This window comes from Miniopterus natalensis, chromosome 3, assembly GCF_054644295.1.
Source record: "Miniopterus natalensis isolate mMinNat1 chromosome 3, mMinNat1.hap1, whole genome shotgun sequence".
Classification (NCBI taxonomy): Eukaryota; Metazoa; Chordata; class Mammalia; order Chiroptera; family Miniopteridae; genus Miniopterus; species Miniopterus natalensis.
In genome coordinates, this window is record NC_142083.1 from 97,146,080 (window position 1) to 97,158,789 (window position 12,710).

Below are 12,710 nucleotides of genomic sequence, written 5' to 3' on the forward strand. Positions count from 1 at the left end.
AGAGACACACATCGATTGGTTGCCTCCTGCACGTGCCCCGGCAGGGCCAGGGATCAGGCCTGCAACCGAGGTATGTGCCCTTAGCTGGAATCGAACCTGGGACCCTTCAGTCCTCAGGCAGATGCTCTAACCACTGAGCAAAACCGGCTAGGGCTGTATTTTTTATTTTAGATTCATAAATTTCAGTCCAGTTCTCTAAACAGGTGTTCAACAGAAAACACACACACACACACATGTGCCCTCTTTGTGGCAGGGTGCTGTGTTAGGAGCTTGGAGTTTCCTCTTCCTAAGTCTCCCAGCACTCAGGGTTAGGGAAGGAAGACCAAGGCCCAGCAGTACACACACTGCTAAGGCAGCACCAGTCAGTATTTCCGCTGCCGGGGGAAGAGACTACTCCCAGAGGACCGGAGTGGGGGGCTGTTGGGGCTGGGGTCCTCTGAGTCCAGGCTGAACAGGTCCCTGCCAGTACGAAGGATCTGCTCCTCCAGCTTCTTGTGTCGTTTCATGTCTGAGAGGACTTTGTCCAGGCGGGCTTCCCGTTTCTGGCTCCGGGCTGAGCTTCCTGGAGAAAGGAAGGTGAGAAACGTGAAAGGGAGTGAGCCAGTACGCACTTGCCTGGATGTTACTAATCACTTGGGGAATTACCTGGAGAAACCATCCCAGGCACTGGAAGAGCAAGTGCAAAGGCCTCAGAGTAGAAACAGGGAGGTCTGTTCAAAGAGTGTAGAGAGCTGGGGAGACGTGAAAGATGAGGCCAAAGAAATTAGGTGGAGGCCATGATAAGGAGTTTGGCTCTCTTATTTTAAATGGAAATGCCTTTGGAAGCCTCGACGGCAGGTGGATTCCCTCTTGACATGCTCTCCCCTTTCCCCTCAGCAATGGAAACCTTTGGAGGATTTTAAACAGAGAAGTAACATGATTTATGTTCTAAAAGGATCATTCTGGTCACTGAGATTGGAGGCAGGGAGACGAGTTAGGAGCTATTGCAACTATCCAGACAAGAGATGGTGGCTTGGATAAGCGTATGGTGTTGAAGGTGGAGAGTAGCAGATGAACTTGGAAATGTTGTGGAGGCAGAGCTACTGGACTTGCTGCTGCTGGCGTGGATGTTGGAATAAGAGAAAAAGAAATCAAGAATGGCTCTAAGGGTCAGTTCTAGGAAGGCATATAGGGTGAAAACTGGGTCAGGTTAGGAGATGTATACAGTAGTATAAGGGTGTGGATCTAGATATTAATGAATGACCAGCAAGACTTGGCCTTCTGGGGAGATGGACATAAAGAAATGGGAGCCATGATAGAATTACCTGTGATAGTCTCTTAAAGAAATATAGGGCTATCAATGTAAGCTGAAAGGATAGCACCATTGTGTGAATGCTCTCTCTTGCAACACTTTGTATAGCAACCAAGGCACCACACAAAGGCTTCTTGTAGAGAGTCACTTTTTGGGTAAGTAGGAGCAGAGGCCCTTCACCTCCCCCCAAGTCTTCCCTCCCTCTTGTCAGTACCTGGGGTGCGTCTCCGATCAATCAGGGAATCCTTTGGTGTCATTGGTTCATCATCAAAGTCAAATTCTGTGGGCATATGCGGTCTGGGACAGGTGGACAGAGAGTGAAGGGTGAGGGTGGTCTCCCCAAACACCCACACCTATGCTTCCCCCAGCCTGCCAGCTCTTTTTCTCCCTCTCTCTTCCCTCCCTCCATTGTCCATGCTCCTGGGTCCCACCTCCCCTCCCTATTTCCTCCTGGCTTCAGGGGAGCAGCCCAGGGACAAGGTGTAAGGGTGTGCCCTCACTTTTCCTCTTCCTCCTCTTTGGCCTCTGGCTCCTCGTCGGATCTCTCCTCCTCACTCTGAGCCTCCGGCGTGGGTGGCCGGCGGGGCAGGATCTCGGCCTGGAGCTCCAGGGTGCCCTGCGCAGCCAGCAGTTCGTAGAGCCGCCGGATTTCGGAGGGGGGCGGCATCCAGGCCTGCCCGTCCGCGGGCAGCTCCACCTCCTCATCACTGCAGGGCACGCACCAGTCCTCGGATTCTCCCTCGGCATGCTCTTCCCCCTCGGCGCAGGGGGCTTCGCCCTGCACCTCCTCGGTCCCAGACCCCTCACGCTCGGCCTCCTCCCGGGCTCTTTCCCCCTCTTCCTCGGCTTTATTGGCCGAAGCCGCAGGGCCCCCGGTATCTCCCACGGCCAGAGCTTGGAGGCCGGAGGTCACTTCTCCTTCTTCAGACAGAGGCGCCGCCGCGGTGGCCACAATGTCTCCATGACCCCGGACAAGGGACATAAGCCACTAGGGAAGGAACCCTGCGATTATAGGAGGCAGGAATACTAAGTTGGGGACCCCCCCGTCCCCCCGGAACTGGGTTCCCCAGGGGTGTCCCTAAGGATGTCTCTCCAACCAATCAGACTCCAACAGCGGCCCCTGCGACCAGACCGCCCGTGCCCAGGAGGGGGCGCTCAATTTCCTCCAAGGACCCCGCCCCACGGACTGAGATCCGGTACCCGAGGTTCCCAGGGAACCGCAGGAACCCCTCTCCCCGCGGGCCCGCTCTTCTCGCCTTCGGCCGTCACACCGCCCCTCTCCACACCTCGCGGCGCCGCCCCCGCCCGCCGCACGCACCTGGAGCCGAGACCGCCTCGCGGGCTGCGCAGGGTCGCAGTACGCAGGCGCACCGAGATGGCGCGGAGGCTCCGCTCCAGTAGAGCTACTCGGCCCGCGAGCGAGGGAAGGCTCGCACATGCGCAGGTGGGCGCCGGGGCGCCGCTCCGGCCCACAGGAAAGATGGCCGCGGGGCCCGTCCCCCCGCGAAAGGGGCAGGACTTGCGCACCCGCTGGCGGACCAACGTGAGGACTAACTGAGGCTAGAAGCGAGTTTCATGCAGTCTCCATTTATTGGTGTTTCAGACTCATGCAGCATCCGGCATACAAAAAGGGATAATCAGTCTGATGTATCCTTTTTTTTTTAGACTTTTGGTTTTTTTTTTTTCCCCAGAAAACAAAAAAACCCGCTAATTCCCAACCTCGTCGTAGCTCGGTCTCCGCCTCCCTAGCGACTGTCGCGTGCAACACGTCTCCCACCTGCTCTTAGAAAATAATTATTATATAGCTCCCCGCCCCTCCCTCGCTCCTTGAGATTAGGAGCTTTGGTCCTATTTGGGGGGTTCTTTCGTTACAAAGCATGTGAGTGACCCCAGTCCCCGCCTTTAAGAAACTTGCCCACTGGGTTAAAAAGCCCAGGTGAGGCAGGTCAATTAAGGCTGACCAGGGAGGGTCAACAGCTGCACCCCTCCCTTCTCCCAGGTGCCTGTTTGGAACAGCGCTCACCACTCCTGCACAAGTCCCCAAAGGAGCCCTGGCTCGCCAGCTCTCGACCCTGTGGCACCCTGGAGGCATCCGGACCCGGGTGGTCCCAGCAGAGAACAGCCCCAGGCTAGAGAGTCCTCTCCTGACATGCTGCCCTTCCCCAGCCTGATCTAAGTGCTGGAGTTTTTGCAGAATAAATAGTGGCAGCAGGGTGGAGGAGAGGATCCTTAGAGGAGGAAAAGATGCTGAGGAGGAGATGAGGCAGGAAGAGGACCGGGGTGGAGCATATGGAGAGGGAAGGAGAGATGATAAAGGAGAGAAGGAAGAAAGGAATGGGGGAAGATGGCACAAGACAATGAAAGTTGAGGGGTGGGGGGTGGAGACCAGGTTTGAGGTGCAGGTAATTTGGGAGGTTGGAAGAAGTGCAAGAAGGTTGGGAGAGATGCAGGAAGGCTGAGGGCAAAAAGAGGTTGGGAGATGTTCAGGGAGGTTTCCAGAAGTGCAGGGATAGAGAGGCCAAGGGGCCAGACTGGCTGCAGGCAGAAGTGCAGGGAGACTGGAAACAGTGCAGGGAGAAGGGAGGCCTACAGTTGGCACAGGAGCCTGGCAAGATGCAGGAGCAGGAAGGAAGCTGTAAACAAGGCTGCTCAGGCTCCCTTGGTCCCTATGGGTGCGGGCCTGGGCCATCGATTGGGCTCCCTGCAGGGGAGAAGGGAGGATGGGCCCAAAACAGCTCCCAACAGGAAGAAAAGTCTTGGAATGCAGGGCAGAGCCCCTCATTTATACACTGTGGAAGAGGAGAGGGAGGAACAGAGACAGAGACAGTGGGGGGGGACAACGACAAGGAGAGACAAAGGAGAAGGAGGGAAGACAGACAGGAGAGAGCAGGGTCAGGGGTTAGTAAAGCTGCCCTTGCCAACCCTTCCATTCCTCCCAGCCTGTCCCAGACCCCCACTCACCGCCTAAGTTGATGACGCAGGAAGCGATGATGATGAGGACCCCCCCTACCAGCGCCACGATGCTTAGGAGCTTGGCCACTCGACCCAGACGCTGGGCCCCATCCACATCCCCCTGCTGCAGACTGTTCCGGGACTGAGGTTAGGGTGAGGAGTGGGGCACCATGGCCCAGGTCAGGAGAAGCCAGCCCAGCACGGATCAGGTGAAAGAGTCATCCAGAGGAGATAGGCCAACCCATGGTAAGAGAGGAAGGAGAGTTGGAGAGGCAGGGGGAAGGGGGCACAGGTCAGCAAGGCTGTGTGAAACACGTCTGGACACCCCTCCCACCTGAAGGGGTGGGGCAATAGTGGCTCAGAGGGTGAAGTCCTGTCATTTGGAAGTGAGATCCATGCAGAGAGGGAAAGCCAGGCTACTCCTGGGGCTTTGTTCCAGTGCAGGAAGCGGGGAGCCACAGCAGGCTTGGGCCAGGGTCCCGTGGGGCTCACCATAACGGCATAAGCGAAGGCCACGATGTTGACAGGCCACATGGGGCAGAAGCAGGACAGGATGGCGAGGATGATGTAGTCCCGAGGTTTCTGGGTGCCTTCACCCCCCTCTACTCCAGATCCTGCTAGCTGGGAGCTAGGGTGGCGGCTCAGGCTACCTCGGGGAGATCCTGGATGCCCACTGTGAGCCCTTCCTACTCGGTCCTCCTCAACAAGCTGCTGCAACACGCGGGGGGGTGCTCCATTGGCTGGGGCGTTTTTTGTTGAGGGCGATGAGTGAGGCTGGGGGGCTGGACCCTCTTCCCCATCGCCAGCCTGCAGGGCAACCACTGCCCCATTCTCCTGCTTTTCCCCCACACTCTCAGTCAGGACCTCACGGGTGGGGTCCTCCTGGGTAGGGGGCTCAGTCTGAAGGGCTGGCTTGGGGGTGGGCTGGGAACCTGACTGGAGGTCCGGCTGGGGAGTGGGCTCTGAGGCTGGCTCAAACAGGCCTGCAGATTCCAGGTCCGACTCCTGGTCTGCAGTGGCCTCTTTGCTCACTTCTGGTTTGGATGCTGGCTCTTGGCATGCTTCTTTGGGGCTGGAGTTGGCTTTTGGTTCCCCTCCTGGGCTTGAGCTAAGGTCTTTGGCCTGGGCTGTTTCTGGGGCCCCTGTTGGGGTCTCTGTGATTTCTGGAGCCAGCCCAGCCTTGGGCTCTGAGTCCACAGGGGCCACAGTGATGTCTGGACCTGGCTGCAGGGCCTCTGGCTCATCTGGGACCACAGCTGGGACCTGGAGAGGGCCAGTTCCAGCCTTGGAATGGCCAGACCCTTCTCCCTGGGTCTGGGGACCCTCTTCTATCCCCTTCATCTCAGAGACTTTAGAGCTGCTGGCTGCCATCTTGTGATGGGAGAGGGGAGAGGGCCTCTGTGGGGAGGATGGAGCAGCAGAGACAGCAGCAAATCCTGGAGGAGGAGACAAGCCTGGTGTGAGAAGAACAGCTCTCAGCACTGCAGCAGGAGGGTTATGCTCCTGTCTCAGGGCCAGCCTTGGGCTGCCTCTGGGGAGAGGAAGAAAAGTTGGGGTTTCCTTTGCCTTGGGGTGGGACATCTCTGGGGAGGAGTGCTCTGTTCAAATTCTTCTGCTTGGAGAACTCTGGGAAGATTAACCCTTTTGTAAACAGGATCCTCCCCATGGTCTCTTCCTGGGTACCCCCAACAAGATCCGGCCTCCCAGATCTTAGCAGATGCCCAGCACCTCAGAATTAAGCTGTGTAGACACCATATACTCCGACAGGCAGAGGCCCCATACTCACATTCCACTCCTGCACCCTTCCCTCCTACCTGGGCGCCAGTGGGTGCGGTTTTCTTGCTGCGTGTTTGGGGCGCAGATGTCCCCCCTCCTCCCTGAGGGCCTGGGCATCTCCTCTGAGCCCCTTCTCAGCCCCTCCCAGGGATCCCCTTGCCCCCGGCGCCTCCTCCTTCCATTGGGTTGGCGCGCCCAACACCAGCAGCCAGTAGGCCGGGCGCCCGAATTCCCGTGCAGTGCAGCCCTGCCTGGCGTCTGCAGTCTGTCCGTCCACTCCTACCCATAGCCTCAGTCCATTCCCGCCTCACCTCAGTGCTGGCCGCCAGACTGCTCCCTCTGCTGCAGCTGCCACCGCCGCCGCCGCCACCACCACCGTTGCTGCCGCTGCAGCAGCCGCAGCCCGGGAGAGATCAAGTCAGCGAGGGAGGGAGGCTGCAGGTCTCCCCTCCGCTCTGCTCTGCTCGTCCCCTCCTCTCAGGTCCCCTCCCCTACGCTCTGCTGCCGCCGCACGGGCGCTGCCCCCGCCCCTCTAGGTCCGCCCAAGGGAGCCGCGCGTGCCAGGCCGTGTTGCCCAGGCAACTGGCTGGGGGACCACTCGCGCCACCTCCCTGCTCCTTCCCACGCGCACCTCTTGGGGGTATCCCCTCCCCAAGTCCCGGGCCCCTCCCGCCAACGGTCACTGGGGGTCATGGCAGAGGCAAAGGGTTGGGTGAAACGGAGGGGTCTGCGAGGAGAGGCAGGTCCACGGAGACAGGAAATACCGGGTGGACGCACCCCTACGAGAGGAAAAGAGGGGAAGGGAGATGAGGCAAAACTTGGGGAGCCCGCAGAAAGTACCTCTACCAAAGCAGCAGCAGCAGAAATTGGTACTGGAAGGCTCAAGAAAAGGGTCCCTGATAAGGATCAGGGGCTGGGGAATTCCAAGGGGTAGGGCAGAGGCTGCAGTAGCCTGGAACAGTGCCAAGAGGCTGTGGCAGAGGACCAAGTGAAGGCAGGGTGGACCGTGCCAAGGGACAAGTGCAGTTTTATTTTCAACCTCACGGCTCCCGGTCCTAGGGCTCAGACTTCCCAGCCTTTCTGAAGCTACATCCTCCGCGTCAGTCACCTCTCAGGGCCTTTAAGGGCATGTAGGTATTTGGCTGGGTTCTACCAACTGTTCGGGTTTCTGACCCAGGCCTCTTCAAACCCGCTGTGGCTGGCTATTCTGGTCCTGTCCAGATTAGGTACCCATCCGCCCTGGGAGTCCCGGAACTTGCTCTCCACAGCCTCTGGAGACTTGGCGTCACCCTGAATCTGGGCTGCAACCACTTGTGCTGCCTCTGGGGAGGAGCAAGAGCTGCAGAAGACAGAGCAAGGCTGGGACTGATGCTAGGCCCAAGAAGAAACCCCTTGGGGGTGGAACAGGGACTTTGGTGAGAGCAATTCATTCAATCCAGAGCCAAGTTTTTATTTAAAATTTATTGTAATGGGATCCACGCCAAGAGGAGGGGGTGAAGGGTAGGGAACATGCAGGGGACACAGGAACACGATGACATGGCCAGGGCCACAGCTTCTATCTTGGGGGAGAGGGATGAAAAGGCCAGGGCTGGGGTGGAAGAGGAAAGGGGGAGACACTGCAGCTGCCTTCCCCCCACCTCCAGGCAGCACCTCTAGTCCCTGGATCTCCCCATTTACCCTGACCTCCTAAAGTTCCATCTCTTGTCCTGCCTCTGGCCCAAGTGGCTCCTTTTGCTCCCCTTGATTTGTTTTCCCCTGACAGATTCTTAAGTAGGATGATGCTTAGGGCTTGACCCTAAACAACCCCACCTTATGAAGGTACAACCTTTGCCTTCCCTGCTTCTGTCCCTTCTCAAATCTCACCTTTCCCCCTCTCTAGTAGGACAGAATCTTTAATTCCCCTCCTTTCTCTCCTCCCTCCCCCTGGAAAAAAAAAAAGCACCAACTCCCCAGGGAGGGGCAGCAGACAGTAGGGGGGGACTGGAAGGAGAGCAAGAAGGACCATCAAGGAAGAAGGCTCACAAATCCCTGGAAGGGCAGGGCAGGGGGTTACAGAGAGGAGAGGTGGTAAGGGCAGTGGCCACTCCTGTCCTCTGCCACCCCTGCCTACTGTCCAGGGGGCTTCAACACAACCAAGGGGACAGGTGTGTGTGGGGTCAGGTCTGATAGGGAGAAGAGAGGAGCAGGAGAAACAAATCGTTAAAACCTAGTGAATTCCCCTAAGAAAACATTTCTTCCTCCTTTCCTTCAGGAGGCTCCTTGGGTGGTGGGGAAAGCAGTGAAGAGTTGGTAGGAAGAGAAGGGGGGAAAGAAGATGGTACCAAGGGACTTTCCTCCATTCTCCTCTCTCCCCCTCACCAACTAGGAGTTCACCAGGGCTGGGAGGGAAGTGGCTGAGAGCTCACAGGCACCCCCTCAGCCCCAGAGAGGGAGCCCACAGCTGTGGGAGGGGCTGCCACTGATGCAGCTGCCGCTGCTGCTGCTGCCGCCGCCGCTGCCATTGGACAGACCTCACCGGTACCTGCATGGTGAGAAACACCAGATCACAGCGCCACCTGAATGGCAAGAGCCTTGCCCCTTGCCCCAGACTCTTTCCCAGACTCCCTCCCTTGGGACACAGCCGTTGCTCACTTCCTGTTTGGTTCCCAGAGGCTTAGGCCTGCATCTTTGCCCAGTTCTCCTGAAGGGCCCTCCCTGTCCCCAGAAGTCTCCCTAACTTGAGTGATAGATGGACATCCCTGGCCTTCCTAAGATCCCCTATTGGGCCCCTTGAGCCCCCTTGTCCCACACACACCACCTCCCCCCAGCCATGCCCCACGCCTTGCCTGGTGGGTGCGGGGGTCCCCCTCAGCAGGTGGGCTGTGGCTGGGGGGCATCTCCCGGGACAGGGGGGGTGGCCCCCCCTAGATGGGTCTGCATGTGGCCGGCCAGCTGGGCAGGGGTCTTGCAGTGCACGCTGCACAGCTTGCACAGGATGCGGTCAGCCCGCGGGGCCTGGAGCCCATGGTCCTTCACCGCGTGGATGCGCAGGTATGCTGCCGTGGTGAAGCCTATTGGGGGGGGGGGGTGGATTGGGATGGGGGGATGGGGTCAGCCAGGTGGAGACCCCAGAGACGGGGTTGTTCTCCTAGGCTGGGGACACCCTCCTCAGATGGCCCTGTCCTCCTCCCACATCCTTGGTAACCTGGGGCCAACTACTCTGCTGGGGCTGGTAAGTTACAGCCCCACCCTGAGCTTGGGACCTGATTGAGTAGTGTCCACTCCTTGGCACTGGTACCCAGAACCCATTCTCCATGGCTGGGGGATCTCTCCTGGGGTGACAGGCCACTCAATTTCTAGCCACTTGAAGCGTTAACCCTCAATACAGACGGCTGTGTCCCCTCCCTCCAGTGCCCCACACAATCTCAGCCCAATTATTCAGTGAATAAGCAGATCTATTTAAAAGCAACTCTCTCTGCTGCTGGGGCAGGGTGCGTGCTTGTTAAACTCCTGCCGATGTATTCCACTGGTCCCAGGAGCCGGAGGTGAGAACTTGTGGCTGCACAGCTGAAACCTTGTCTCTCAACCCTTGGGCACTGGCGCTCTTGACCACTCCTCCCCTAAAGCAGCCAAGTCCCACTCCCATTCTCCCCACGCACACCCAGAAGCTGGCTCTTTCTAGTAGATTTCTTCTAGCCATGATCTCTTAGAACTTAATGATGTTCAGTGGTCCCAATGTTGCTTCATTTGCTTCCTAAAGGGCTCTAGATGCCACGAGCTCTCAGCTACAGCACCTTTAACTCACATCTGTGAAAGGGCTTCTGGCTTTGTCCCCACCCTTTGTCCCTGGCCCTCCCAGCATCCCTCAGCATGTACCTTTGTTGCAGAGCTCACAGACATGGTGAGGGCCCTGGCTGTGCACCTTCATGTGGTCCGAAATATAAGCCGAGCTCAGCATCTTGCCACATACATGACATGGCACCTTCTCCTCATGTCGTACTGTGTGCGCCCGCAGTCGATCCTTGGTAGCAAAAGCTGCCTCACATTTCTGGGGAAGGGGGAGGGGTGTGGGGGGTGTCAGGAGAGTTAAAGCTTCAGGGAGTAGGGAGAGGGGAACAAGAGGTTAAAGGAATCAGAATCTTGGGGATCTTTGCTCTGTAGGAAATGGGAGTGAGACGATGAGGCCTTGAAGAAGGGATGAGAAAATGGGAGTGAAAAAGCAAAAAGAGAGAAAAAGGGGGTCTGAGAGGCTGAACTCAGACAACTATAATGAGGATCAAAATCATGAAAACCAAGACAGAAAGAGGCGGGCTTCCTACCTCACATTTGAAGGGCCGTTCTGTTGAGTGCACTTGTCTGACGTGACTGTTGAGGTGATCCGGCCTGGGGATACGTTGGGGTTGGGGTTAGGGCCCTGGGGTGTGGAGATGCCCCCAAATCTGCCTAACCTAGTACAGGAGGCCTTTCAAAGGTCCCTGCATTTTCTCCCAAGCCCGGGACTTTAGAGTCCTAGTTAGGCAGGAAATCCCTCCCCTGGAGCTGGGCTGCGTTGTCCACGCCAAGCTTTCCAACAATCCAAGGACCCACCTCCTTTGCTAAGTACCACCCCCTGCTCCCTGGTAACCCAGAGAGGCTTTTCTCCCTCCTCCTTGGGAGTGGCTCCCAGTCCCCATCCTCAGAAACCTCTCCCTCCCCACCAGCCAAGGCCAGGCCACCTTCATCGCAGCCCCTCCCTCCCACCGCCTAGTGAGCGGCCAAGGCCCTGGGCCCCCGTGCACACCGGGAGAAGCTCTTGCCACAGTGGGAGCAGTTGTAGGGCTTGTGCACAGCGCCGTCATGTGAGCGCACGTGGTAGCTCATGCGGTCCTTGCGCTTGAAGCGCTGTTGGCACACAGGGCACTGGTAGGGCTTCTCGTCGGAGTGCGACAGCTTGTGTCGGTTCAGATGGTAGACGTCGCGGAAGGCCTTGCCGCACATCTCACAGGCGTGGTTCTTCCGGATGCGCTTTCCCGAGGCGGTCGTGGTCACTACGCCACCGGCAGCCACTGCAGCCGCTCCGCCGCCTGCACCCGCTTCTCCTCCGCCGCCACCGGCTCCGCTCAGTTGGGGCACGCTCAGAAGGCTCAGGGGCACCATGGTGGGCATCTTCATAGCACCCGAAGGGACTCTGCCGGCCTTGGCTCCCGTGTGGATGGCCTCGTGCCTCCGGAGGTTGTAGCCGTTCTTGAACTCCTTGGCGCACAGGGCGCAAATGTAGGGCCCCTTGCTCTTTGTCTTCTTCTCCAAGGCAGATGCAACCGGGGCCACAGCGACCGTCGAGGTTGGGGCTACGACGGCGGTAGCTGCGGCTGCGGCGATGGTGGCGGCAGAAACAGGAGGCGCGGCCTCAGCAGCGGTCGCGGATACCGGCGGGGGCGGCGGAGGGGGCGCGGGCGGCTGCTTCAGAGCCGCTGTGTCCACTGTGGAAGCAGTGGCCGGGGCTGGGGGTGCTGCAGCAACGGCGGCCGCTGCGGCGGCAGCGGCGGCGGCAGCGGCAGCGGCCGCGGACTCCTGGGCGGCGGCGAGAACCGGGAGCAAGTCCACCTGGAGGGGCTCGGCCGTCGGGGCCTGGGGCGTGGGTGGGGGCGCCGGCGCGGCCTGCGGAGACAAGACACCATGTGGGCCGCGGCCGCGAGTTGGCGCCCTCCCAGACTGGCCCGCCACGGCCGGCCACTACTCACCTGGAATGGACTCTGGGCGCAGCCCTGGGAGGCAAAGAAGCGGGACTGGAGCTCAGCCCCGACCTGCAGGGGGTTCTGGGCGTGACCCTGAGGTGGCGGGAAGGAGTTCATGAGGCCGCCCACCCCCCGGGAGTCCAGGCCCAGCACGGGGAAGGGGGGGGCCAGCAGCGTGCAAGGGAACACGGGGAACATGGCCTCGGCCACGGCGGGGTCCCTGGGGCTCAGCGGGGGCCGGGGGCGCGGGCCGCGTGGGGCCCAGGCTCGGGGCGCCACCCCCGGCCGGCCGGGCTGGGCCGCGCCGAACGCATGGCCCGAGGGCCGCCCCACCGCCCGCGCACCCCGGCCGGGAGGGAGGGAAGGAGGGCGCCTGGCAGGCCACGGAGCGCGGCAGCGACGGTGGGGGCGGGAGGCCCCGCGGGGCCAGGGACCGGGGGCGGGGGCCCGGGCAGCAGCAGCGGCGGTTGGAGCCTGGCGGGGCGGGGTGGGGGGAGCGAGGGAGCAACCTCGGCCCCCGCCGCGCGCGCGCCCAGCCGGCGCCTCGGGGAGGGCGGGGGAGGGCGCGAGGGAGGGAGGGGGACAGCTGCGCGCGCACCGGGTGTGCGGAGGGGGGGACGGGAGGGAGGGCGGGCGGGCGGGGGGGTGGGGAGGGGGGGCGGGGGGAGGGGGTTGTTACCTGGAAGATGAAGCTGCTCCAGTTGCCGGGATCCATGGCGGAGGGAGGGAGGGAGGTGGCTCGTGCTCACCCTGGGGCGGGAGGAGGAGGAGGAGGCGGCAGTGGGGGAGGGGGGAACCCAGGGAGGAGGCGCGCGGGGCTGGCTGGCGGGAGGGGGAATGGAGGAGGAGGAGGAGGGTGGGGGGAGCGGAGCACACTGCGCGCGGGGAGGGCGGGCGGGGGGCGCGAGGACACACAAGAGGCTGGAGCGGGCGCGAGCTCGAGTGCGCGCGCGCGAGGCCAGCCGGGAGGGGGGAGGTAGGAGAGGGACTCTGACGGG

The 12,710-nt window shown here is 60.4% G+C and overlaps 3 protein-coding genes across 6 annotated transcripts; all 3 read right to left on the reverse strand.

The window, feature by feature from the left end:
* Positions 1-148: 148 nt before the first annotated feature.
* On the reverse strand, positions 149-2,766 carry PAGR1 (PAXIP1 associated glutamate rich protein 1). The gene is made up of 4 exons (XM_016218601.2): positions 2,610-2,766; positions 1,792-2,293; positions 1,506-1,588; positions 149-562 (listed from the first exon to the last, which is right to left on the reverse strand). The coding sequence occupies exons 2-4, from the start codon at positions 2,271-2,273 to the stop codon at positions 363-365; spliced, it is 765 nt and encodes a 254-aa protein (XP_016074087.1). The 5' UTR covers positions 2,274-2,293; positions 2,610-2,766; the 3' UTR covers positions 149-362.
* Positions 2,767-2,862: 96 nt separating this feature from the next.
* PRRT2 (proline rich transmembrane protein 2) lies at positions 2,863-6,489 on the reverse strand. Of its 2 annotated transcripts, XM_016218600.2 has the most exons (3): positions 6,331-6,489; positions 4,736-5,679; positions 2,863-4,385 (listed from the first exon to the last, which is right to left on the reverse strand). In XM_016218600.2, exons 2-3 carry the CDS (start codon positions 5,612-5,614, stop codon positions 4,191-4,193), a joined length of 1,074 nt encoding a protein of 357 aa, XP_016074086.1. In that variant the 5' UTR covers positions 5,615-5,679; positions 6,331-6,489; the 3' UTR covers positions 2,863-4,190. The 2 variants fall into 2 exon arrangements, with proteins under 2 accessions (XP_016074086.1, XP_016074085.1); XM_016218599.2 differs by having other exon boundaries at positions 4,300-5,679.
* A 972-nt stretch (positions 6,490-7,461) lies between these two features.
* On the reverse strand, positions 7,462-11,952 carry MAZ (MYC associated zinc finger protein). Of its 3 annotated transcripts, XM_087815790.1 has the most exons (6): positions 11,719-11,952; positions 10,779-11,635; positions 10,318-10,381; positions 9,875-10,046; positions 8,845-9,069; positions 8,461-8,540 (listed from the first exon to the last, which is right to left on the reverse strand). In XM_087815790.1, the coding sequence occupies exons 1-5, from the start codon at positions 11,908-11,910 to the stop codon at positions 8,867-8,869; spliced, it is 1,488 nt and encodes a 495-aa protein (XP_087671916.1). In that variant the 5' UTR covers positions 11,911-11,952; the 3' UTR covers positions 8,461-8,540; positions 8,845-8,866. The 3 variants fall into 3 exon arrangements, with proteins under 3 accessions (XP_087671917.1, XP_087671916.1, XP_087671918.1); XM_087815791.1 differs by lacking the exon at positions 8,845-9,069 and having other exon boundaries at positions 7,462-8,540; positions 11,719-11,951; XM_087815792.1 differs by lacking the exons at positions 8,461-8,540; positions 8,845-9,069; positions 9,875-10,046 and adding an exon at positions 10,056-10,183.
* Between the last annotated feature and the right edge of the window lie 758 nt (positions 11,953-12,710).

Bases quoted from the DNA above. Each gene is read 5' to 3' on its own strand.
- MAZ (XM_087815790.1), bottom strand. From the start codon at position 11,910: ATGTTCCCCGTGTTCCCTTGCACGCTGCTGGCCCCCCCCTTCCCCGTG. The intron at 11,636-11,718 runs GTGAGTAGTGGC...TTGTCTCCGCAG, and splicing joins GCGCCCAGAGTCCATTCCAG to GCCGCGCCGGCGCCCCCACC. The intron at 9,070-9,874 runs GTACATGCTGAG...CCCCCCCAATAG, and splicing joins CTGTGAGCTCTGCAACAAAG to GCTTCACCACGGCAGCATAC.
- PRRT2 (XM_016218599.2), bottom strand. From the start codon at position 5,614: ATGGCAGCCAGCAGCTCTAAAGTCTCTGAGATGAAGGGGATAGAAGAG.
- PAGR1 (XM_016218601.2), bottom strand. From the start codon at position 2,273: ATGTCCCTTGTCCGGGGTCATGGAGACATTGTGGCCACCGCGGCGGCG. The intron at 1,589-1,791 runs GTGAGGGCACAC...CACCTGTCCCAG, and splicing joins AAAGAGGAGGAAGAGGAAAA to ACCGCATATGCCCACAGAAT. The intron at 563-1,505 runs GTACTGACAAGA...TCCTTTCTCCAG, and splicing joins TGATCGGAGACGCACCCCAG to GAAGCTCAGCCCGGAGCCAG.